This window comes from Bubalus bubalis, chromosome 18 (genome assembly GCF_019923935.1).
Source record: "Bubalus bubalis isolate 160015118507 breed Murrah chromosome 18, NDDB_SH_1, whole genome shotgun sequence".
Taxonomy (NCBI): Eukaryota; Metazoa; Chordata; class Mammalia; order Artiodactyla; family Bovidae; genus Bubalus; species Bubalus bubalis.
Window position 1 is genome coordinate 62,937,745 of NC_059174.1, and position 25,222 is coordinate 62,962,966.

General features: G+C 55.6%; 2 protein-coding genes across 6 annotated transcripts in view; both read left to right on the plus strand.

Moving 5' to 3' along the window:
- LOC123464553 (leukocyte immunoglobulin-like receptor subfamily A member 6) overlaps window positions 1-10,201 on the plus strand; it is a 69,348-nt gene extending 59,147 nt beyond the window's left edge. Inside the window, exons 7-12 of one of the 3 annotated variants that reach the window (XM_045163628.1) lie at window positions 6,390-6,506; window positions 7,505-7,547; window positions 7,627-7,664; window positions 7,944-7,996; window positions 8,874-8,991; window positions 9,188-10,201. In XM_045163628.1, the coding sequence (XP_045019563.1) occupies window positions 6,390-6,506; window positions 7,505-7,547; window positions 7,627-7,664; window positions 7,944-7,996; window positions 8,874-8,991; window positions 9,188-9,282 (464 nt within the window). In that variant the 3' untranslated portion in view covers window positions 9,283-10,201. Of the gene's footprint in view, window positions 1-6,389; window positions 6,507-7,504; window positions 7,548-7,626; window positions 7,665-7,943; window positions 7,997-8,873; window positions 8,992-9,187 lie in introns of those variants that run through there. The other 2 variants (XM_045163629.1, XM_045163632.1) reach the window with 2 other exon arrangements.
- LOC102401256 (leukocyte immunoglobulin-like receptor subfamily B member 3) overlaps window positions 2,910-25,222 on the plus strand; it is a 174,598-nt gene continuing 152,285 nt past the window's right edge. The window contains exons 1-6 of one of the 3 annotated variants that reach the window (XM_045163607.1): window positions 15,065-15,220; window positions 15,373-15,408; window positions 15,582-15,866; window positions 16,000-16,302; window positions 16,521-16,832; window positions 17,043-17,345. In XM_045163607.1, the coding sequence (XP_045019542.1) occupies window positions 15,187-15,220; window positions 15,373-15,408; window positions 15,582-15,866; window positions 16,000-16,302; window positions 16,521-16,832; window positions 17,043-17,345 (1,273 nt within the window). In that variant the 5' untranslated portion in view covers window positions 15,065-15,186. Of the gene's footprint in view, window positions 2,970-15,060; window positions 15,221-15,372; window positions 15,409-15,581; window positions 15,867-15,999; window positions 16,303-16,520; window positions 16,833-17,042; window positions 17,346-25,222 lie in introns of those variants that run through there. The other 2 variants (XM_045163604.1, XM_045163584.1) reach the window with 2 other exon arrangements.

Here is a 25,222-nt window from a genome sequence, read left to right on the forward strand (position 1 = left end):
AATACATATTTACATTTTTATTTCTGAACACGTATGCATCCTCCACCTCCTTTAGAAAAGACAAAGTTCTGACGGTGCTTCACCTGAACTCTGGGTACTCATATACACGTGTGTGGGTTGTGCACGGCTCTCTCCATGCACACGTGTGGGTGTTTTGTGTGTCAAGCGTGTGTCTGTGTACTTTTCCAAAGCTCATTTTCGGCCATGCGTTCGTCTCTGTTGCATCTCCCTGTCTCTCTGCCATCTCTTAGTATTCCTTTCTGTGTGAAAACCGTCAATATCCAAGAACTTGCACCTCTGGAAATGCCTTCTTTCACGCTCAGTCTCTTTTTATCAAGTTGCTTGAGAACACTTCCTATTTGGAATCCAGCGTGTGACTCAAGTACTAGGAGAGGAAAACGCTGGTCAAGGTTAAGGGCCCCATGCCCCCAGAGCCCACCTCCTCTCTCAGGACCTGGCGGGTTGAGGCTGAGGCACGGCCCACAGGGGGAGGCGGTGCCGAACCTCCTGGAAGCTGGGGATGTGCTCTGCATGAAGCTCTCACTTCTGCCCCTTGCAAGTGCTCCGACTCAGGGGGAAGTCTTCCTGGTTGATTCCCTGTCTGCGTGGCTCCAGTACCCTTTAGCGCCCCCTTTTGGTAGGGGGCAGTCTGCTCCCAGGGCGCTGGTCATTCCCTTGGTAATCTGCGTTTTCTATAGGAAGTAGTTTCAGGACATTTTCAGGGCCTCAGTCCAGTCTGCCTTTTTTTAGTTGAAATTTACTTAAAATAGAAGTAACTTTCAAATTGTATAATTCAGTACTAAATACTTTTTAAATTTAACCTTCAGTTTAGGTTTACTATGAAAGGTCAAGATACGAATGTTACTTTTTTTACTATGTAGTTAATTACCCTATTTGTTCAGGTCGCTGCGGCACACGGGCTCTCCGTTGCAGGGTGTGGGGTCTTTAGCCCAAGTGTTCCGTGTCTGGACCCCTGGCCGGTGATCCCGCCCGGGCCCCTAAGTAAGGAGGGCCGAGTCTCAGTCAGGGGCCCAGAGGGGCACATACATGAATCCCAGCCCTTCGCAGGTCGGTTCTCGTCAGTAAAGGAGGCTCCGTTATTTGCTGCCTCAGCCGTTGCCCTCTGTTGTGAGCATCTTCCGTCTGTCGTGAGCATCTTCCCGTCTGACACAACAGATACCACACTGGCGCTCAGCACAGGCCCGCCTCTCCTGAATCTCCCTGTCTGCTCTCTGTGCTGCACTCTGGACCATTTCCTCAATGCTATACTCCGACTTCATACGTGGCCGCTCAGCTGTCTTCTTGACTTCATGATTTTTTAACGTGTTGAATCTACTGTATTGTTCACGTTGAAAATTTTCACCTCTTCAGTGACCACCTGTTCTTCTACAAAATAATCCACATGCTTGCCTCCCTTTATTTTTCTGTGACGATGGTTCCCTCTGTGTGTCCACACGGGTGGAAACCTTCCTCCAACCCCGAGATGATCCCTGCTGCAGAGGGCCACACCGCCTACCTCTTGTGCTTTGCTGTGGTTCCCCTTCATTTGGGGAACTTTCTTTCTGCCCTTGTCTGTTGCTACTTATTTCAGAAACACTCTCCGGAGCATGTCTCAGCGTTAGGAGCAGAGGAGGCTCTGGGTGGGCACCACACTCACCCATTCGGTGCAGTCTCAGCCCACAGCCCTTCATGTCCACCCTCTCCTGCCGTCACCTCATCTGGAAATTGACCATGATCACGGCAGCAAGAGCCTGCAGCCCATCTGTGGGCTGGGGTCGGGACAACAGGCAGAGGACGAACCTCAGGGGCAGAGAAAGGGCACCACCGCCGCCCCAGGTACATGAGCAGCGGGCACACGTTTACAGGAGCATCTGTTTTCCAACAGAGTGAGAGCCCTGACCCCAATCAATACCCCCTAAAGCTTGCAGGTGATGACAAGACCGGGAGGAGACTGTGCCCAAGGACCCCGGGGCTCCGAGGAGGCAGGAAGCACCCAGGGGCTTGAAAATTTTCAATGTGAACAATACAGTAGATTCAACACGTTAAAAAGTCATGCAGTCAAGAAGACAGCTGAGCGGCCACGTATGAAGACGGGCTGGACGGTGATGGGATAGAGACGCCCCTGAAGGGGGCTGTGATGGGGGAAACCCACACTCCGGGGCAGTGGAGGAATCAGTTTCCTTCCTTATTCCCTGAAGCCTCCTCTGGGCTCTTAGCCTGGCGGACGCCACTGAGCCCAGGGAGACTCTGATCGTTTGTCCCTCATAAAGAGCAGACTTGTGGACACAGAGGGGAAGGAGAGGGTGGGACGAATGGAGAGAGTAGCATGGAAACGCGCACACCAGCTTAGGTAAAACAGACCATGGGGGAATGTGCTGTGTGACTCAGGGACCTCACACAAGGGCTCTGTGACAACCTAGAGGGGAGGGAGGTGGGAGGAAGAGCATGTGACACACACGGCGGATCCATGCTGATGTATGAATGAAACCAGCACCATATTGTAAAGTAACGGTCCTCCAATTAAAAAAAAAAAAAATGTGTCTCTGGGGATCTGGGCCCTGCGGGCAGCAGGGGCTGGTATCCTCCCCGAAGCATCTCCAGGGCCTGGTGACCCCATCCATGGTGAGGACCCCACAGGGACCTGATGACGGGCGGGCAGAAGAGGAAGCAGACCCCAACGCGAGGCTCACAGAGGGAAGGCCACGTCCTGGATGCCCTCTACTGGAAGGGGCGTCTCAGGAACACACTGGGACTGTCATGGGGACGACGCCAGGCTTTCAAGAAGAGGCTGTTCCCCTTCCTGCGGGGACACTGATGTGACAGCCGCGTGAATGGAAGCCCCAGCCCCGGAGAGGGCACACCCTGTGGTCTGTCTGTCTGGAGGACACCCAGGCCTCCTCCATCCTCACAGCCTGGACTGCAGGGCGGAGATGCCATGGCCCCCGCGCTCCCCGCCCTGCTCTGCCTTGGTGAGATGGGAGGGGCAGAGGGAGTCCTGGTCTGGAGGGACCCCACAGCCAGCCTGCTCCATCAGGGGACCCCAGGGCCCAGAGACTTCCGGGGTGGAGAGGCGATGCTCAGAGCTGAGGGCACACCTTTCACAGGGCACTCTCTTCCAGGACTGAGTGTGGGCCTGAGGACCCAGGTGCAGGCCGGTGAGTCCCTCCCAGGGCCCAGCTCCCTCCTCTCGAGGGGACAAGGTCACCCCCAGGCTGTGGGCAGGGGGAGGGCAGCTCGGGGCTCACGGAGGGGGAGTCTGGGAGGTCTGGGCTGAGGGCTGGGACCGGAGGGATGCCTGGTGAGCCCGCCCTGATTTCCTTCCAGGGACCCTCCCCAAACCCACCATCTGGGCTGAGCCGGGCTCTGTGGTCCCCTGGGGGAGCACCGTGACCATCTGGTGTCAGGGGCCCCCAGGGGCCCAGGAGTTCCATCTGGATAAAGAGGGAAACCCCGTTTTCTGGGACAGACAGAAACCCCCGGGTCCCGGGGACAAGGCCAGGTTCTCCATCCAATACATGGGACAGGTCCACACAGGGAGCTATGACTGCTACTACAGAACCCCCGCTGGCTGGTCAGAGCGCAGCGACCCCCTGGAGCTGGTGGTGACACGTGAGGGACTCTCGGGGGCCTCGGGCTCTGCCCTCGGGAGGGGGTCTGCTCTCAGGGGGTGTCCCTCTCACAGCCCAGCCCTGGGCAGGGAGGGGGGAGACCCACAGATCCAGCTGCCTCCTTCTCTCCTAGAACGCTACGTCAAACCCAGCCTCACAGCCCTGCCGAGCCCTGTGGTGACCTCAGGAGGGAGCGTGACCCTCCAGTGTGCCTCCTATCAGGGATTGAACAGATTTCTTCTGACCAAGGAAGGAGAAGACAAGTCCCCTCGGACCCTGGATGGACAGCGAACCCCCAACGGGCGGATCCAGGCCCTGTTCCCCGTGGGCCCCGTGACCCCCGGGCACAGGTGGATGTTCAGATGCTACGGCTCTAACAGGGACACCCCCCGGGTGTCGTCGGCCCCCAGCGACCCCCTGGAGCTCCTGGTCCCAGGTGAAGAATCCCGTCCTGACCGCATACATTTGTGCAGACAAGACAACGTACTGGGGTCTCTGCTCCCAGGGGAGCCCCTGTGAGAGGGTGGGGAGAGGAGCGTGGGGCTCACAGGACAGACACACAGACTGAGACACGGCCAGGCCTGGGGCCAGGACTGGAGAAGGGGGTCCACGGGGAAGCGGTCCCTACAACCCAGCGCGTGTCTCTCCCCAGGGCTGTCTGGGAAGCCCTCCCTCCTGACCCTGCAGGGCCCTGTCGTCACCTCTGGACACAACGTGACCCTCCAGTGTCGCTCTGACTTCGGCTACACGAGATTCGCTCTGTCCAAGGAGGAGGGACAGGACCTCCCCCAGCGCCCTGCCCGGAGGCCCCAGGTGGGGCTCGCTCAGGCCGACTTCCCCCTGGGCCCCGTGGGCACCGTCCACAGGGGCCAGTACAGATGCTACGGTGGACACGGCCTCTCCTCCGAGTGGTCGGCCCCCAGCGACCCCCTGCAGCTGCTGGTGGCAGGAGAGGAGCCAGCGGGTCAGTCGGGGACCAGACTCTGCACAGGCCCCACAGTGGAGCCCCAGGGGTGATGCTGGGACCAGGGAGAGGGGTCCCAGGGAGGGACAGAGAGACAGGGGTGGGGGGAGGGGAGAGACTCTGAGAAACAGAGACAGCGCTCAGGGGCCAGAGAGGCCCGCGGAGTCTGGCTCAGAACCAGGCCCGGCGCCCGCACCCCCTTCCTCTCTGCAGGACGGCTCAGAGACAGACCTTCCCTCTCGGTGCGGCCGGGCCCCTCGGTGGCCCCGGGGGAGAATGTGACCCTGCTGTGTCAGTCAGGACAGAGGACGGACACTTTCCTTCTGTCCAAGGAGGGGGCAGCCCATCGCCCCCTGCGTCTGCGCTCCCAGGACCAAGACGGGCGGTACCAGGCCGAGTTCTCCTTGAGCCCTGTGACCTCAGCCCACGGGGGCACCTACAGGTGCTACCGCTCACTCAGCACAGACCCCTACCTGCTGTCACAGCCCAGTGAGCCCCTGGCACTCGTGGTCTCAGGTGAGGGTCAGTCTGTCCGTCTCACTTAGTCTCACTTAGCAGCTCGGGGCTCTGCCCTGGGAGCGCCAGGCGTTGGTGGAGGAGGGAGCGCTGAGGGAGGGGCCCCCTGAGGGAAGGGCCTCGGAGCCCGCGACCCGCCCTTTCCTCCCCGCACTGGGGACCCGGAGGGGCAGGTGGGCAGTGGGAGGGTCTCGGGGAGGCCACAGGGCCATGCAGGGCAAAGGGTCAGCCCGCGCACCCCTTCCTGGGCTCATTCCCAGGACCCATGGGCCCAGACCCCACCCTCGGGCCCCAATCCAACCACTGGGGAGTCATGGGGCTATGTGCTCAGGGGGAACAGCCCGCCCCAGGGCAGTGTGGGAGCCGGAAGGTCTAATACCCGCTCAAGTCCTCAAGGACTCGCTGGGAGTGGAGCAGAGATGCTGAGGGGGCAACGGGAAACACAGGCTGCGGGGCTCTGAGCTGCCGAGTGAAGGGCCGGGCGTCGTGGCCCCCAGCCTGGGGGGAGCAGGGCTGCGGAGGGGGGAAACGGCCCAGCCCCCACCGCCTTGCTGACCCCCAGGAGGCTCCAGGCATCAGTTCTATCAGCTCCATCCCTCAGTGGAGTCAGGAACTGCAGAGAGGGGAGCAGGCTCTTGACAAGGTGGTGGCGGTCCGGGGGCAGGCTGAATACGCCCTCAGTTCAAGTGCCTCTGGAGACTCTGATGTAGACTCTCTCACCCTCACCACACCCGCGTGCAGGCCTCAGTTTCTCCCAGTGTAAAAGGAGAGACCTGTGGCCCAGATCTTAGGTTTCCTCAGTTCTGAGTTGGGTGTGACCCCCCATAGGGCGAGGAACACAGGGAGCTCCCGAGGAAGTGACTGTGGGGGCCTGTCCCCTCCACTGCAGCGTGTGGGGAGGGAGGGGAGGACCCAGAGGCCCCTCCACACCACCGGCCCCTCCCCCAGCCCCCACTGAGGTGGGGGAGGAGAGGGGACAAGGGAGGACCCTCAGTTCCAGCTGAGACCCTCGGACAGCCCCCTGCAGGTGAGGGGCCCCCAGAGCAGGAAGCTGGTGTCCTCCTGGGGGCCAGCTCAGGAGGAGCTCAGGGCACCCACGGCCCTAGTTCCAGTCTCAGCTCTGCCCACTACAGGCTGGGTCACCAGGGCCCGTGATCTCCCTCTCTGGGCCTCAGTCTCCTCATCTGCAAATGGGTGGGATGGGCTGGAGATAGACGCACAGACCCCAGCACGAGTCCTCACACAGCAGGTGCTCAGTTAAACGGCACCCCTGGCTCACTCAGGCGTCTCTGGTGCCCCAGGCCTCACGTGGTACCTGAGTGTCCTCATCGGGGTCTCGGTGACCTTTGTCCTGCTGCTCCTCGTCCTCCTTTTTCTCTTCCTCCGCCACCGGGGTCAGGACAGATGCAGGAAGTCGTGTGAGTAGGGAACGGGGTGACTCGGACCCCTGGAGGCCTTAGGGCATCAGACAGAGGGAAACCAAGGACATGGGAACAGTCAGCTTAAAAAAATTTTTCCCACCATATGGAGGTTCCTTAAAAACTAAAAGCAGAATTATCATATGGTCCAGAAAATCCACTGCTGGCTATATGTTTCAATAAAATGAAAACTCTAATTTGAAAAGATACAAACATTCCAATATTCATGTAACCAATTTACAATGGACAAGATATGTGACCAACCCAACTGTCCAGCAACAGATTAATGAACAGAGAAAATGTGGTGTGTGTGTGTGTGTATATACCCACATATACATACAATGGAATATTACTCAGCCATAAAAAATAAGGGAACTCTGCCATTGGCAACAGCATTCATGGACCTAGAGAGTATTACGCTTACTGAAATAACTCAGAGGAAGATAAACGCTTCATGATAGCATTGGTACATACTGAATCTGGAAAATAATACAAAAGAACGCATACGAAAAACAGAAACAGAGTCCTTGATATAGAAAAATAGCCAATGATTACCGGGGGGTCGGGCAGATGAGGGGTGTGGACTAAGAGACACAGACTACTCTGTATGAAATAAACAAGAAGGATATACTGGATAGCACAGGGAATGTAGCAATTATTTCGTAATAACTTTAAATGGAGTATAAGCTATAAAAACATTGAATCATATGTTGTATGCCTGAAACTAATATATTACAAATCAATGATATTTCATTTAAAATTTTTCCAGAATCTCAAATCTGGAAATCTAGTGGAAAAAAACACCCACTGTCAGCCCACGTGCACTCATTTAAGCCATTCCCCTCCTTCTCAATGTCACGAACTGACACGCACCACGAGCCCAGGCTGCCTTCTCTCCTCCTGAATCCCACGTGGAGGGCGGGGGCACCACGTCCCCGGGGCCGAGCCTCTGTCCCGGGACCCAGCCCAGGCTGAGGCTGATTTCCAACCTCCCACAGGGGCGGCAGACCCAGGGCCCGAGGACAGGGGCCCGCAGAGCAGGTAACTCCCGCCCCAACACCCCCAGAGCCCCGCCCACAGCACCCCACCTTCTCCCCCTGACACAGTGTCTCCTCTTCAGCTCCAGCCCAGCCACAGACATCCAGGACCAGGCCATCTGTGAGCAGGAGAGGCGGCGGCCCGTGCCGGGGCACAGAGACTTCTGGAGGCAGTGGGGGGTGACGCTCAGAAGGGTGGTGGACCGGGGCTGGGGACTGAAACCCCACACAGCACTCCCCCGGGTGCAGGGTGGTGGGGGGGCACAGAGACCTCTGGAGGCCATGGGGGGGGTGTTCAGAAGGGTGGGGGACCACACAGCACCCCCGGGGAGGCAGGGCGCGGGCTCCAGCCCTGAGGCTCTCAGAACCCTGCCCAGCAGTGCCCCCTGCTCTGCTGCAGATGCTGCCGTGAGCGACGCACACTCTGAGGTGGGGCTGCAGTTGGACCATCGGGTGAGATCCTTGCTCCCATTTGGCCACCACAGACCTCCTGTTGCCAAACTCAGCCCAGCGCACACGCTGCTGTGCTCACACCCCAGCTCCAGCCACGCCCACCCCACCCCTCCTTCCGGGCTCCCTGGGTCCTGCTGTGGCCCCACCCTCCCCTTGCCCTGTGACCTCACAGCCCCTCCTTCGGGGCACCTTGTCCTCTGGCTGGCCTTCTGGTGTGAGCATGCAGCCCCAGGTCTCATGAGGACATGTACATCAGTGGGTGGCCCTCACGCCCCAGGCCCCCCTCCTTCATCCCCCAGCAAAGGGCGCGGGAGAGCAGGCGCCACCCCCCAGGCCCTGCAGGTACGGCGGGCGCTCAGCTCGTGGTGAGAGGGGCCCCACGCCAACAAGCTGGTGGAGTCCCAGAATGCAAGGTGCTGACGAGGAAAGTAAATCAAGAGACGGGACTGGGCGCACGGAGCAGGCACACTCGGTAGGAAGGTCCTGAGGCAGAAGGGACACACTTTAGCAGGAAGACGGCCGTGTGCCGGGCCAGATGAGCAAGAGGTCCGGGCTCAGACAGAAACCAGGGCCGCACAAAGCACCTAGAGGCTCCCGGGCGTCAGGAGGCCCCTGGAGTTTCCATCAGGAGAGAGCTGACCTGACCCGAGGGCAGCGGACCCAGGAGGCGCCTGTCGTGCCTCACTGCCTCCCTCCAGCACAACAGGCAGGAGGCAGGCCCGGGCGCCCTGTGAGCCCCCGAGATCATGAAGGCGGGAGGCGCCCCCCTGTCCTCCCGGTTGGGGGGATTCCGGGAAGGATGGACAAACACACAGCAGATGGGTCCCTCCTCTCCGGGCCCCCAGGCGCCCCATCTCACACACCTTCCCCCCCGCAGGCTGCCACATCTGAAGCCCCCCAGGACGTGACCTACGCCCAGCTGAACCACTCGACCGTCAGAAAGGGGACGGCTGCACCCCCGGCACCCCCGTCAGGGGAGCCCCCAGCAGAGCCCAGTGAGTATGCTGCTCTCGCTGTTCACTAGCCCAGGAAGGACCCGACCCCAGGCTCCCGGGACCAGATATCAGACCCCAGGAGGCACGTGAGCTGCCAGCAGTGGACACCACCTAACCACCAGCAGCAGTACCTGGGCTCCTAACAGACCACCAGGAGCCCCTGGGACCCTTTCGAGTCAACTGGTTCTACCCTCAGAAACAGCATCTTGGACCCCCGGTGGCCCAGCAGTTAAGAGTCTGCCAGCCAATGCACGGGACATGGGTCTGATCCATTTGCTGCCGGACAGCTGAGCCTGGGGTGCTGCAGCTGCCGAAGCCCTGGTGCCCAGAGCCGGTGTTCCTCGAGAGGAGCCAGTGCGTGAGCAGGCCGTGCACAGCCAGGCACCACCCTCCACTCGCTGCAACCAGAGAGAGCCCACGCGCAGCAGGGAAGACCTAGCACAGCCACAAATAAACAGATTACTAAAAAACTGAAAGGCATGTTTCAGTTTCCTTAAAAAAGATAATTAATATCCTCATATTTTATAAAGAAGGCAACAGACTCTCAATTATCAGTGATTTTGAAAAAGATCAGCACAGGACTCCAAACGAAGGGAGGAACAGGGAAACAACAATGACAAGGGTAGCGACCACTGAGGACAAACAAGGAGAGGATAATCAGAAAAGCCAGAAAGCTTCGTCCCTGAGAGCGTGGATCACACTCACACATGCTAGGCACAAGGACCAAGTCAGAAAGAGAGAAGGTGTTGCTTTACCGCCATCAGGACACGACAGCAGGTCCTTCAGACTTTAGAAAGATAAAACTTCATCGAAGGACAGTTCTATGCTATTATAGTAGAAAATGTAGATGACACAGACCAAAAGCCTCAAAAATAAAATTTATCAAAATTATGGACATAAGGATAAACAGAAAATCTGAATTGTCCTATATGTTAAAGTGAACTCTAAATCCAGAGAGTTTCACAGGTGAATGCATCTGAACACGTGGGCACTCATGAAACACACACACTCGTACACACACCTACCAAGCTTACACCAGCTTACGCTGAGAGGGGAGAAGGAAGGAAGGGCACACTCCACAAAACATTTCACTGTGCCAGAAAAACCTGAGACCAAACGGTGACATGGAAACTACAAAATGGGAAAATCTCAGGAAGCTCTTTTTTCCTGGTTTCTGTTTTCCTAAACAAAAATTTACAAAGAGGATTCATCAGTAAATAAAATGGACCACATATCACGCACATGCACCTATTTTTTTCAAGAATGTGTGGTTAGTTTCATCCACAAAAATCAATCAATACAATTCAAATATTAAAAGAACAAATTTTAAAACATCATGATAACAGATGAAAAGTTTTGGATAGAATACACCACCAATTTATACTGAAAAAGTCCTAAGTAGAAGGGAATTTCCTATCATTTATCAAAGCATCTTCTAAAACCTGCATTACAAATCTAGTTTTTATGTTTGTTTATTTATTCATTGTTGCTGTGTGGGCTTTTCTCCAGTTGCAGCCATTTGATCTCTGGTTTCTCTGCCTTTTCTAAAACCAGCTTGAACATCTGGAAGTTCACGGTTCATGTACTTTGAAGCCTGGCTTGGAGAATTTGGAGCACTACTTTACTAGCGTGTGAGATGACTGCAATTGTGCGGTAGTTTGAGCACTCTTTGGCATGGCCTTTCTTTGGGATTGGAATGAAAACTCACCTTTTCCAGTCCTGTGGCCACTGCTGAGTTTTCCAACTTTGCTGGCGTATCGAGTGCAGCACTTTCACAGCATCATCTTTCAGGATTTGAAATAGCTCAACTGGAATTCCATCACCTCTACTAGCTTTGTTCATAGTGATGCTTCCTAAGGCCCACTTGACTTCACATTCCAGGATGTCTGGCTCTAGGTCAGTGATCACACCATCGTGATTATCTGGGTCATGAAGATCTCTTTTGTACAGTTCTTCTGTGTATTCTTGCCACCTCTTAATATCTTCTGCTTCTGTTAGGTCCATACCATTTCTGTCCTTTATTCTGCCCATCTTTGCCTGAAATGTTCCCTTGGTATCTCTAATTTTCTTGAAGGGATCTCTAGTCTTCCCCATTCTGTTCTTTTCCTCTATTTCTTTGCAATGGTTGCTGAGGAAGGCTTTCTTATCTCTTCTTGCTATTCTTGGAACTTTGCATTCAGATGGGAATATCTTTCCTTTTCTCCTTTGCTTTTCGCTTCTCTTCTTTCCACAGCTATTTGTAAGGCCTCCTCAGACAGCCATTTTTTGCATTTCTTTTCCATGGGGATGGTCTTCATCCCTGCTCCTGTACAAAGTCACGAACCTCCGTCCGGAGTTCATCAGGCACTCTATCAGATCTAGTCCCTTAAATCTATTTCTCACTTCCACTGTATAATCATAAGGGATTTGATTTAGGTCATACCTGAATGGTCTAGAGGTTTTCCCTACTTTCTTCAATTTAAGTCTGAATTTGGCAATAAGGAGTTCGTGATCTGAGCCACAGTCAGCTCCTGATCTTGTTTTTGCTGACTGTATAGAGCTTCTCCATCTTTGGCTGTCAAGAATATAATCCATCTGATTTCGGTGTTGACCATCTGGTGATGTCCATGTGTAGAGTCTTCTCTTGTGTTGTTGGAAGACGGTGTTTGATATGACCAGTGCGTTCTCTTGGCAAAACTATATTAGCCTTTGCCCTGCTTCATTCCATACTCCAAGCCAAATTTGCCTGTTACTCCAGGAGTTTCTTGACTTCCTACATTTGCATTCCAGTCCCGTGTAATGAAAAGGACATATTTTGGGGGGTCTTAGTTCTAAAAGGTCTTGTAGGTCTTCATAGAATCCTTCAGCTTCTTCAGCGTTACTGGTTGGGACATAGATTTGGATTACTGTGATACTGAATGGTTTGCCATCGAAACGAACAGAGATCATTCTGTCATTTTTGAGATTGCACCCAAGTACTGCATTTCGGACTCTGTTGTTGACCATGATGGCTACTTCATTTCTTCTGAGGGATTCCTGCCCACAGTAGTAGATATTATGGTCATCTGAGTTAAATTCACCCATTCCAGTCCATCTTAGTTCACTGATTCCTAGAATGTCGACCATCACTCTTGCCATCTCCTGTATGACCACTTCCAATTTGCCTTGATTCATGGACCTGACATTCCAGGTTCGTATTGAATATTGCTCTTTACAGCATCAATTTTGTCAATTATACCTCCGTAAGCCTGAAAAGGTTTTCTTTCATTTAATTACACCAGGCACGTTTGCAGTTATTCCATTTCTTATTTTAGGCACTTAAAATACATATTTACATTTTTATTTCTGAACATGTATGCATCCTCCACCTCCTTTAGAAAAGACAAAGATCTGACGGTGCTTCACCTGAACTCTGGGTACTCATATACACGTGTGTGGGTTGTGCACGGCTCTCTCCATGCACACGTGTGGGTGTGTTTGTGCATCAAGCGTGTGTCTGTGTACTTTTCCAAAGCTCATTTTCAGCCATGCGTTCCTCTCTGTTGCGTCTCACTGTCTCTCTGCCATCTCTTAGTATTCCTTTCTGTGTGAAAACCGTCAATATCCAAGAACTTGCACCTCTGGAAATTCCTTCTTTCACGTTCATTCTTTTTATCAAGTTGCTTGAGAACACTTCCTATTTGGAATCCAGCGTGTGACTCAAGTACTAGGAGAGGAAAACGCTTGTCAAGGTTAAGGGCCCTATGCCCCCAGAGCCCACCTCCTCTCTCAGGACCTGGTGGGTTGAGGCTGAGGCACAGCCCACACCGGGAGGCGGTGCCGAACCTCCTGGAAGCTGGGGATGTGCTCTGCATGAAGCTCTCACTTCTGCCCCTTGCAAGTGCTCCGACTCAGGGGGAACTCTTCCTGGTTGATTCCCTGACAGCGTGGCTCCAGTACCCTTTAGCGCCCCCTTTTGGTAGGGGGCAGTCTGCTCGCAATGGGCTGGTCATTCTCCTGGTAATCTGCGTTTTCCAATGGAAGTAGTTTCAGGACATTTTTAGGGCCTCAGTCCGGTCCGCCTTGATTTTTTTTTTAGTTGAAAATTATTTAAAATAGAATTAACTGTTTCAAATTGTATAATTCAGTTCGAAATACTTTTTAAATTTAACCTTCAGTTTCTCAGTTTACTATGAAAGGTCAAAATATGGTTGTTACTTTTTTTACCATGTATTTAATTAACCTATTTGTTGACCTCGCTGCGGCACACGGGCTCTCCGTTGCAGGGTGTGGGGTCTTTAGCTCAAGTGTGCCATGTCTGGACCCCTGGCCGGTGATCCCGCCCGGGCCCCTAGGTAAGGAGGGCCGAGTCTCAGTCAGGGGCCCAGCGGGGCGGCCCTCGGGTGTCACGTGCGCATACATGAGTCCCAGCCCTTCGCAGGTCTGTTCTCGTCAGTAAAGGAGGCTCCGTTATTTGCTGCCTCAGCCGTTGCCCTCTGTTGTGAGCATCTTCCGTCTGTCGTGAGCGTCTTCCCGTCTGACACTTACGACAGATACCACACTGGCCCTCAGCACAGGCCCGCCTCTCCTGAATCTCCCTGTCTGCTCTCTGTGCTGCACTCTGGACCATTTCCTCAGTGCTATACTTCGACTTCACACGTGGCCGCTCAGCTGTCTTCTTGGCTTCATGACTTTTTAATGTGTTGAATCTACTGTATTGTTCACGTCGAAAATTTTCATCTCTTTTCAGTGACCACCTGTTCTTCTACAAAATAATCCACATGCTTGCCTGCCTTTATTTTTCTGTGAGGATGGTCTCCTCTCTGTGTGCACACGGGGGGGAACCTCTTCCTCTGACCCTGAGAACACTCTGGCCGCCGTGGCCACACCGCCGACCTCCCGTGCTTCCCTGTGGTTCCCCTCCATTTGGGGAACTTTCTTTCTGCCCTTGTCTGTGGCTACGTGTTTCAGAAACACTCTCCGAGCATGTCTCAGCGTTAGGAGCAGAGGAGGCTCTGGGTGGGCACCACACTCACCCCCTTCCGTGCAGTCTCAGTCTGCAGCCCTTCAGTCCACCCTCTCCTGATGTCACCTCGTCTGGAAATTGACCATGATGACGGCAGCAAGACCCCACAGCCCCTCTGAGGGACAGGGTTTGGGACAACATGCAGAGGAGGAACCTCAGGTGCAGAGAAAGGGCACCGCCGCCCCAGGTACATGAGCAGTGGGCACACGTTTACAGGAGCATCTGTTCTCCATCAGAGTGAGAGCTCTGACTGCAATCAATACGCCCTAAAGCTTGCAGGTGATGACAAGCCCGGGAAGAGACTGTGCCCAAGGACCCCGGGGCCCCGAGGAGGCAGGACGCACCCAGGGGCTTGTTTCCAGGAAGGCGGGCTGGACGGTGATGCGATAAAGAGAGACGCCCTGAAGGGGGATGTGACAGGGGAAAACCACACTCCGGGGCAGGGGAGGAGTCAGTTTCCTTCCTTATTCCCTGAGCGTCTCCTCTGGGCTCTCGGCCACATGGACGGCACTGAGCCCAGGGAGACACTGACCGTGTGCCCCTCATAAAGAGCAGACTTGTGGACACAGAGGCGAGGGAGAGGGTGGGACGAGTGGAGAGAGTAGCATGGAAACGTGCACACCAGCTTGTGTAAAACAGACGATGGGGGGAATGTGCCGCGTGACTCAGGGAGCTCACACAAGGGCTCTGTGACAACCTAGAGGGGAGGGAGGTTCTAGAGGGAGGGCATGTGACACACACGGCCGATCCATGCTGATGTAGGAGTGAAACCAACACCATATTGTAAAGTAACGATCCTCCGATTAAAAAAAAAATGTATCTCTGGGGATCTGAGCCCTGCAGGGAGCAGGAGCTGACATCCTCCCTGAAGCATCTCCAGGGTCTGGTGACCCGTCCATGGTGAGGACCCCCAGGGACCTGCTGATGGGTGGGCAGAGGAGGAAGCAGACCTGGAGGAGAGGCTCACAAAGAGAAGGCCACGTCCTGGATGCCCTCTACTGGAAGGGGCATCTCAGGAACACACTGGGACTGTCATGGGGATGACGCCAGGCTTTCAAGAAGAGGCTGTTCCCCTTCCTGCGGGGATGCTGATATGACAGCCACGTGACAGGAAGCCCCAGCCCCGGAGAGGACACACCCTGTGGTCTGTCTGTCGGAGGACACCCAGATCTCCTCCATCCTCACAGCCTGGACTGCAGGGAGGAGACGCCATGGCCCCCACCCTCCCTGCCTTGCTCTGCCTCGGTGAGATGAAGAGGGGAAGGGGGAGCCCTGGTCTGGAGGGACCCCCCAGCCAGCCTGCTCCCTCAGGGAACCCCAGGGCCCAGGAGGCTCCCGGGGAAGAGAGGCGCTGCTCACAGCTGAGGGCACACCTCTCACAGGGCACTCTCTTCCAGGGCTGAGTATGGGCCTGAGGACCCAGGTGCAGGCTGGTGAGTCTGTTCCAGGGCCCAGCTCCCTGCTCTTGTGGGGACAAGGGTCACCCCCAAGCTGCGGGGAGGGGGAGGGCAGCTCGGGGCTCACTGAGGGGGAGTCTGGGATGTCTGGGCTGAGAGCTGGGGCCAGGGGGAGACGCCTGGTGAGCCCGCCTCTGATTTCCTTCTAGGGACCCTCCCCAAACCCACCATCTGGGCTGAGCCAGGCTCTGTGGTCCCCAGGGATAGCTCCGTGACCATCTGGTGTCAGGGGGCCCTGGAGGCCCAGGAGTTCCATCTGGATAAAGAGGGAACCTCAGTCCCCTGGGACAGACAGAAACCCCCGGGGCACGGGGACAAGGCCCAGCTGGCCATCCCACAGATGACCGAGCAGCACGCAGGGAGCTATTGGTGCTACTACAGAACCCCCACTGGCTGGTCAGAGCCCAGTGACCGCCTGGAGCTGGTGGTGACAGGTGAGGGACTCTCGTGGGGCCTCGGGCTCTGCCCTCGGGAGGGGGTCTGCTCTCAGGGGGTGTCCCTCTCACAGCCCAGCCCTGGGGGGCAGGGCGGGAGACCCAGGGAACCAGCTGCCTCCTTCTCTCCTAGGATCCTACAGCAAACCCAGCCTCTCAGCCCTGCCGAGCCCTGTGGTGACCTCTGGAGGGAACGTGACCCTGCAGTGTGCCTCCCGTCAGGGATTTAACAGATTCCTTCTGACCAAGGAAGGAGAAGACAAGTCCTCTTGGACCCTGGATGGACAGCAAACCCCCAACTGGCAGACCCAGGCCCTGTTCCCCGTGGGCCCCGTGACCCCCGGGCACAGGTGGACGTTCAGATGCTACAGCTTTTACAGGCACACCCCCAGGGTGTGGTCGGCCCCCAGCGACCCCCTGGAGCTCCTGGTCTCAGGTGAGGAAGTCCCGTCCTGACCCCATACATTTGTGCAGACAAGACAACGTACTGGGGTCTCTGCTCCCAGGGGAGCCCCTGTGAGAGGGTGGGGAGAGGAGCGTGGGGCTCACAGGACAGACACACAGACTGAGACACGGTGAGGCCTGGGGCTGGGACTGGAGATGGGGGTCCACAGGGGAAGCGGTCCCAACAACCCAGCGCGTGTCTCTCCCCAGGGCTGTCTGGGAAGCCCTCCCTCCTGACCATGCAGGGCCCTGTCGTCACCTCTGGACAGAACCTGACCCTCCAGTGTCGCTCTGACATCAGCTATGCCAGATTCACTCTGTCCAAGGAGGGTGGACAGGACCTCCCCCAGCGCCCTGTCCAGAGGACCCAGGAAGGGCTCTCTCAGGCCGACTTCCCCCTGGGCCCCATGGGCACCATCCACGGGGGCCGGTACAGATGCTACGGTGGACACGGCCTCTCCTCCGAGTGGTCGGCGCCCAGTGAGCCCCTGGAGCTGCTGGTGGCAGGAGAGGAGCCAGCGGGTCAGTCGGGGACCAGACTCTGCACAGGCCCCACGGGGAGCCCCAGGGGTGATGCTGGGACCAGGGAGAGGGGTCCCAAGGAGGGGACAGAGAGACGGGGTCGGGGAGAGGAGAGACTCTGAGAAACAGAGACAGCGCAGAGGGCCAGGGAGGCCCGCGGAGTCTGGCTCAGAACCAGGCCCGGCACCCGCACCCCCTTCCTCTCTGCAGGATGGCTCAGAGACAGACCCTCCCTCTCGGTGCGGCCGGGCCCCTCGGTGGCCCCAGGGGAGACTGTGACCCTGCTGTGTCAGTCAGGAAACAGGACGGACACTTTCCTTCTGTCCAAGGAGGGGGCAGCCCATCGCCCCCTGCGTCTGCGCTCCCAGGACCAAGACGGGTGGTACCAGGCCGAGTTCTCCTTGAGCCCTGTGACCTCAGCCCACGGGGGCACCTACAGGTGCTACCGCTCACTCAGCACAGACCCCTACCTGCTGTCACAGCCCAGTGAGCCCCTGGCGCTCGTGGTCTCAGGTGAGCCTCAGTCTGTCCCTCTCACTCAGCAGCTCGGGGCCTGCCCTGGGAGTGCCAGGTGGTGGAGGAGGAGGCACTGAGGGAGTGGCCCCCTGAGGGAGGGGACTCGGAGCCTGTGCCCCGCCCCTTCCTCCCACACTGGGGTCCCAGAGGGGCAGGTGGGCAGTGCGAGGGTCTCGGGGTGGCCACAGAGCCCTTCAGGGCAGAGGGGGTGATGTGGGGACCCCAGGTCAGCCCAGCGTACGCCTTCCTGGGCTCATTCCCAGGACCCAGTATCCCAGCCACAGATCCAGATTCGAACCTGGGGACTCTCGGGGCTCTGTGCTCAGGGGAGACTGCCCACCCCAGGGCGCTTTAACATTCTTTGGGAGGACAAGGCCCCTCAGATTGTCAAGGGGCGGCGGGGAGTCAGGCAGAAATGGCGCCGGAGCCACAGGCTGCAGGGGCCTGAGGCTGCTGCATGGGGTTCAGTCTGTGGAGAAGCAAGTCCATCCCCACCGCATCCTGCCCCCGGAGGCTGCAGGGATCACCTCCTCCCATGGGCAGAGTCCAGCTCGCAGACAGAGAGGGCAGAGCGAGCATCTATAGGGGGAGGTGGATCCGTGGGAGCCACGGTTGGGTCCCACCCCGGGACCCCACAGACCACTGATCAGGGGCGGGGTCCCACCCCAGGACTCTGCAAACACCACTCAGGGGCGGGCCCCACCCTGGGACCCCACAGACCATTGCTCACGGGGGGCCCACCCCGGGACTCCACAGACCACTGCTCAGGGGAGGGCCCCACCCCACCCTGTGCTGTTGGAGCTCCTTCAGCTCAGGGTCCTGATAGGAACGTCTGAGACAGTAAGATAGAGAGACGCCAGGAGTCTCCCGAGGAGGACACGGCCCACCCACAGCCTCCCTTCAGGACACTCGGGCCCGGCTGACACCCTCCCCCAGCACCGCTGTCAGACCCGCGAGTGTGAACGAGGACAGCGTCCCCGTCGGGTTGGGCTCGGGGCCACGTCTTCTCACGGGAGACGGGTGCCCTGGGCACACACAGGGGTAACGGGGCCGGCGCTGACCTGTGCGCCCTCACCCCAGACTACAGGGTGCAGAATCTCACCCGGATGGGCCTCGCGGCTTCGGTCCTACTGCTCCTTGGGATCCTCCTCTGCCAGGCTTGGCACGACCACGGAGGAGCCCGAGACGCGGCCCGGAGCTGAGCACCGGGACCCCACACTCCCCAGAGCGCAGGAGCCCGGGAGGCGAGCTTCTGGTGTGGGAGCTTCTGGATGAACCTCTGACCCCGGAAGAGAGATGAGCCGCAGGGTGGGAGGAGGCCCAGGCGTCCCCAGGGGACTTGGCCTCTGCTCATGGGGCCCCCTCCCTCCTGGGGAGGACGCCCCGGCTCCCGGCTGCTCTCACCCCTGGACCGAGGCGCATCCCACATGGCAGGGGCGGGTCGTCACCCTGCACGCCCTCAGGCTCTGTCCACTCGCATGGAGGACGTGAGCCTCATTGTTCACGCCAGCCATCTCTGGTGTGCACAATGACCTCCATCTCTTCTCAGAAACAGAACATCGTTTAAGTAACTGAATAAATGGGTGGAAGTGGGGCCCGTTTGGAACAGTTGGATCCTAAACTCTTCCCTGAGCCCCCTCTGGACCCCTCACGCCCCTCCTCCTCGTCAGAGGACACCCGCTGTAGTTTCTCCAGAAACACTGTCAGTGTGAAGGGACACCCTGGTGTTTGAAGTGACAGTCAGGGCTATGCTGGTAAATGAGCTCAGGAATACATCATTTTGTAAAGAGCAACGATATGGGGTTTCCCTGGTGGTGAAGAGTCTGCCAGCCAATGCAGGAGACACGGGTTTAATCTGTGATCCTGGGGGACCCCATGTGCCGAGGAGCAACTGAAACGGTGAGCCACAGAGACTGAGGGCACGTCCTGGAACCCGCCACAGAGAGTCCAGTGCTGCAGATGCCCAGACACCACAGCGAGGGAGCAGCCCCGCTCACACAACCAGACACACCCCCGCAGCAACACAGCCCCGTCACAGAAAAAATCATTAGGCAATAAATGTTTAAAGTGCCCAGTGTGAACTGTGTGTCTCCTCTGGGGCAAACGCGCTCCGTGGCCAACTTCAAGGTGCCTGGGTGAAGGCCGGTGGGAAGGAAGGACCAGGTGGACTTTCCTATAGGGCGAGTCTGGTGCAGCCAGCCCCCACCGATGGCCCCACGTGTCCAGATGTGTCTTCTCATTACAATCACATAGGATCGTCTGCACCTCAGTTTTATGCCCCAGGTTCCCTGAAATGAGATGCCCACCTCCTAGTTCATCTGTAAGAGAGGGAAAGAGAAAACGATGGATGAGACAAGGCTGACTCTGAGGAATCCCAGCACATCACGGGCAGGGGTACTCATCAGCCCGGTCAATCTGGAGAGTCGACAGCAACTCTCAGTTAAAGGGCAGAGACACAGCGCTGGCCCACAGTTGTATAACCCAGAGGAAGATGCGTGCACGGCCACGCGGGTACAAGCAGAAAAAGGACACGTGGGTTGTTCACAGTAGAAAAAGTTACAGAAATCACTTTCACCAAAATGAATGGTTTGGTGTATATATATGCAACATAATTTTACACAAAAAATGCACAAAGCTGGATTGCTACAGGAACACAAGTCAGTTTTCAAGCATGATGGTGAATAAGTGAAACACGACTGTAGGAGTCCAGTGCATCACATCAAATTCAAAAGGCAACAACATGGGACTCAATACATAAAATAAGAAATGAGACAGGAGGAACAAGAGCTGCTACCGGGTTTCCCTGGTGGCTTGGCGGATAAGAATCCAGCCGCCAACACAGGGGATGCAGGTTCCATCCCTGCTGAGAGAAGATCCCGCGCCAGCCGCAAATGCTGAGCCTGCGGGCCCAGAGCCCTGCCCTGCGACAAGACACGTCACCAAAGCGAGGAGCCCAGGCACCGCAGCAAAGAGAAAAGCTTCCTGAGCTCAGCTCAACGGGAGGAAAGCCCCTGGGCAGCGAGGAAGACCCAGCACCGTCCTCTGTGCCTCAGGCGTGTCCAACTCTGTGACCACATGGACTGTAGCCAACCAGCCTCCTCTGTCCATGAGATTCTCCAGGTGAGAATACTGGAGTGGGTTGCATTGCCCTCCTCCAGGGATCTTCCCCACCCAGGGATCAAACCCAGGTTTCCCACATTGCAGGCAGATTCTTTACCATCTGAGCCACGAGGGAAGTTCAACACAGCCAAAATTAATTAATAATTAATTTTTAAAATTGATACCTCAGAGATACAAAAGTTTATACGAGAGTACTAAGAACACTGTGTGCTGAGCCATCCAACAGCAAACCTGGAAGACACGCACGCGTCTCTAGAGACACACAGCCCGCCAGAACGCAGGCAAGAAGACCCAGACAGCCTGAACAGACTGGCCACTGGAAGCGACACAGAATCTGTAATAACACCAATGAAAACTCCATGCAAACCAGAGGCCAGAACTGGATGGCTTCATGGAGGACTTCTGCCAAACTGACAAAGAGGAACTTCTATCACCCTCTTCACACTGTCCCAGGAGACTGAAGAGGACGAAACGCTCCCAGAGTCTTTCTATGAGCCACCGTCACCCCGGTACCTAAACCACACAAAGACACAACCAAAAAAGAAGTTACAGAACAGAGCGCTTTATGAACATAGATGCAAAATGTGAAACAAAATATTAGCTCACCAAATTCAACAACACACAAAAAGAATCACACACCATGATCAAGTTGGATTCATACCAGGGTCACAAGGATAATTCAACATGTGCAAATCGATCAATGTGAATTGCCACATCAACAAGAGAAAAGACAGAACAACATGCTCGTCTTAATAGGTTCAGAGAAAGCACTGATAAAATGCAACATCCTTTCATCATAAAAGGTCTCACCAAAGTGAGTAGAGGGAACATATCTGAATGTAACAAAACCGATTTATGACAAGCACACAATCAACACAGTACTCAAAGGTAACAAGCGGAAAGCCTTCCTAGAGCTCTGGGACAAGGTAAGGACGCCCACTCTCACCATCTGTGTTCAACACACCACTGGAAGTCCTAGTCATAGCAATCAGGCAAGAAAAAAAAAGGATTCAACTTGGCGGCAGGAAGGAGGCAAAACTGTCCCTGTATGCAGATGACGTGGTACCCCATTTACAAAGCCCTGAAGATGCACACACAAACTGCAGAACCGAGGGAGGGGGCATCCGGTCTGCGGAGTGGGCAGGCGTGTTGTCTGGGTCTGCAGTCTCTTCGTGTGTGTGTGTGTGTGTGTGTGTGTGTGCGTGCGCACATGCACACGTGCTCAGTCGTGTCCAACTCTTTGTGACTCCACAGACAGTAGCCCGCCAGGCTCCTCTGCCCATGGATTCTCCAGGCAAGAGTACTGAGGTGGGCTGCCATGGCCTTCTCCAGGGGATCTTCCCCACCCAGGGGTCGAACTCGAGTCTCTGCACTTCCTGCGCTGGCAGGCAGATTCCTTACCCCTGAGCCGCCTGGGGAGCCCAAGTGCAGTCTACCATCACTCTGTTTCTCTCATTCCAAAAGGGCGCCAGATACCTGCTTACCCTTCTCGCTTTTCCCTGTGTATGTGGACTATCAGGGCTTCCCAGGGGGCACTAGTGGTGAAGAGCCCGCCTGCCAGCGCAGGAGACGTAAGAGACTTGCATTCAATCCTGGGTCGGGAAGATCCCCTGGCAGAGGGCATGGCCACCCCCTCCAGTATTCCTGCCTGGAGAATCCCATGCACAGAGGAGCGTGGCAGGCTACAGGCCATGGGGTTGCAAAGAATCAGACATGGCTGCAGCAACTGAGCACGCACACTAGTTAACTACCGTTTCTGTTTTCCATTTCTGGCCTCACTGTGACACATTTCAGAAATTTTAATCAGCGCTTTAAGCAAGATGGCAGATGGGGAAGTCCCAGCCCTCATCTCGCACAGAAACACTGATAAACTGGGATTATCTGGGCCTCATGACTTTTATGCAAACTGCAGAATCCAGCTAGTGAGCTGCAACACCTCAGATGAGCAGAAAACCGGAAAGAAACACTTCAAAAGGATAAACGGAGGACGTTCTGTTTCTCTGTCTCCCTTCCCGCAAGCTGGCGCAGCTCAGTGCTGAGAGGACACCCCCTTGGGCCCAGGCCCTCGTCCCTGGGAGGACAGTGGATGCGGCTGCGCCACATCCCCAGGCTCCGGGCTGCTGGCTCAGAGACCGCCTCGCTACTCAGCTCACAAGAGCACCAGGCAGCAGACACACGTGGGGCCACAAAGCAGGAAGAGAAGGGACGGGGTCTGTGCGGCCGGCTCGGCCTCGGGGTTAGAGGAGCACGGGGTCCTCGGACTTCTCCCTCAAGGCAGGGGCTCGACAGGGTGGGGGCACAGCATCGTCTCCCTGGACGGGAGGGCGGGGGAGCCTCATGTCCACAGAGCACGTCTCCAAGGCTCCAGAATCTCTAACTGGGCTGGGGGCAAAATCCCACCACAGGTCCGAGCGGAGGCGGCTGCTTCTCCCAGCGCACAGACACCAAAGCAGAGCCACAAGAAACACCGAGAACTGGGAACCGTGACTGTGCCCAGGGTGGCAGAGAAACCCCGAGAACCAGGAACCATGACTCTGCCCAGTGCAGCAGTGAAACTGCAGGAAAATGGGAGATCTACAAGCTCCCTTATTATGGAAAATAATTGTCCTGAAGCAGCTCAGTGAACTGATCTTCCACAAGGTGCCCAGAGCACAGAAGGGGAAGGGACAGACCCTTCAATAAACGGTGCTGGAAGAGCCAGATGACAGCAGGCAGGAGGGTGAAGCGGGACCCTCAGCTCACACTATATGTGAAATCATCTCAAAACGCAGCAGACACTTAAACCCAGGGCCTGGAACCATGAACGAACAAGAGGAAGACACAGGGGGAGCGTCGGGACATGGGTGTGGACAAGGTTTCTTTGGATATGACACCAAAAGCACAGGCAGCAAAGACAGAACCAGGCCAGGGGGAGTCCGGTAAATAAAACCCACCCAGCAAAGGAAACAGTCACAGGAAAGGCAATGGGTGCAAGAGGAGATGTGTGCAAACCACACATCTGCCTTGGAGCTACTTCTCAAATATACAAGGAGCTCACACAACTCAACCCAAAGTAACACCAACCCAGTTTTTAAATGGGCACAGGACCTGAACAGGTAGCTCTCAAAAGACAATGTCTGAATGACCAAACAGACATGGAAAGGTGCTCAGCATCCACCAGTCCTCAGGGGAGCACACGCCAGAGCCAGTGAGATGTCACTGCACGTGTTACAGACACTCGACTGCTAGGAAAAAGACAAGTGCTGCCAAAATGCAGAGGGAAGAGAACCTTGTGCATGGTCGTTGGCAAGGCAGTCGGTGCAGCCACCGTGGAAAACAGTGTGGAGTTTCCCCAAAAAACTAAACGTAGAACCACCTACCACATGACCCAGCAATTCCCTCCAGGGTATGTATCCAAAGAAGAATCCAGGACCTCACAGATGTATCTGCACTCCTGTGTTCTGCAGCGTTGTTCCCAGTAGCAGGATGCGGCCACAACCTGGATGTCTGTCGATAGATAAATGCACAAAGAAAATGCCAGACACACACACACACAACAATGGAGTCTCACTCAGCCTTTAAAAAAAGGGAATCCCTCCTTTTGAGACAACATGGGTGAAGCTGGAGGACATTATGTCGAGTAAAGTAAGCCAGACACAGACAGGCAAACGCAGCAGGAGCTCACTGACCTGTGGAATCTAAAACACACTCGGTGAAATGGAGGAGAATGTAGTCCCCAGAGGCTGGGAGCGGGGATAACGGGGAGGTGCTGGTCACGGGGAACAAAGTTTCGTGGACACCGATGAGTGAGTTCTAGAGACCTGATGTGCAGCGATGTGACTACAGCTGACCATACCATACTGTAGACTCAATCCTGCTCAGAGGGTAGCCTGAAGTCTCCTCACCAGACCCACAGACCAAGGTGAACTACAGGAGCTGATGGACACGCTAATTATAATTGGCATGACTGCGGTGCTTATTTCACAGCATAGACAGAAGTCAGAACGTCAAGCTGTGCATGTGGAACAGATACAATTTTTGTCGATTCAGTTCAGTTCAGTTCAGTCACTCAGTCGTGTCTGACTCTCTGCAACCCCATGAATCACAGCACGCCAGTCCTCCCTGTCCATCACCACTCCCAGAGTTTACCCAAACTCATGTCCATTGAGTCCATGATGCCATCCAACCATCTCATCCTCTGTAGTCCCCTTCTCCTCCTGCCCTCAATCTTCTCAGAATCAGGATCTTTTCAAATGAGTCAGTTCTTCACATCAGGTGGCCAAAGTATTGGAGTTTCAGCGTTAGCATCAGTCCTTCCAATGAATACCCAGTGACTGATCTCCTTTAGGATAGACTGGTTGGACCTCCCTGCAGTCCAAGGGACTCTCAGGCGTCTTCTTCAACACCACAGTTTAAAAGCATCAATTCTTCGGCACTCAGCTTTCTTCATAGACCAACTCTCACATCCATACATGACTACTGGAAAAGCCATAGCCTTGACTAGACAAACCTTTGTTGGCAAAGTAATGTTTCTGCTTTTGAATATGCTATCTAGGTTGGTCATGACTTTCCTTCCAAGGAGTAAGCGTCTTTTAATTTCATGGCTGCAATCACCATCTGCAGTGATTTTGGAGACCAAAAAATAAAGTCTGACACTGTTTCCACTGTTCCCCCATCTATTCCCCATGAAATGATGGGACAAGATGCCGTGATCTTAGTTTTCTGAATGTTGAGTTTTAAGCCAACTTTTTCATTCTCCTCTTTCACTTTCATCA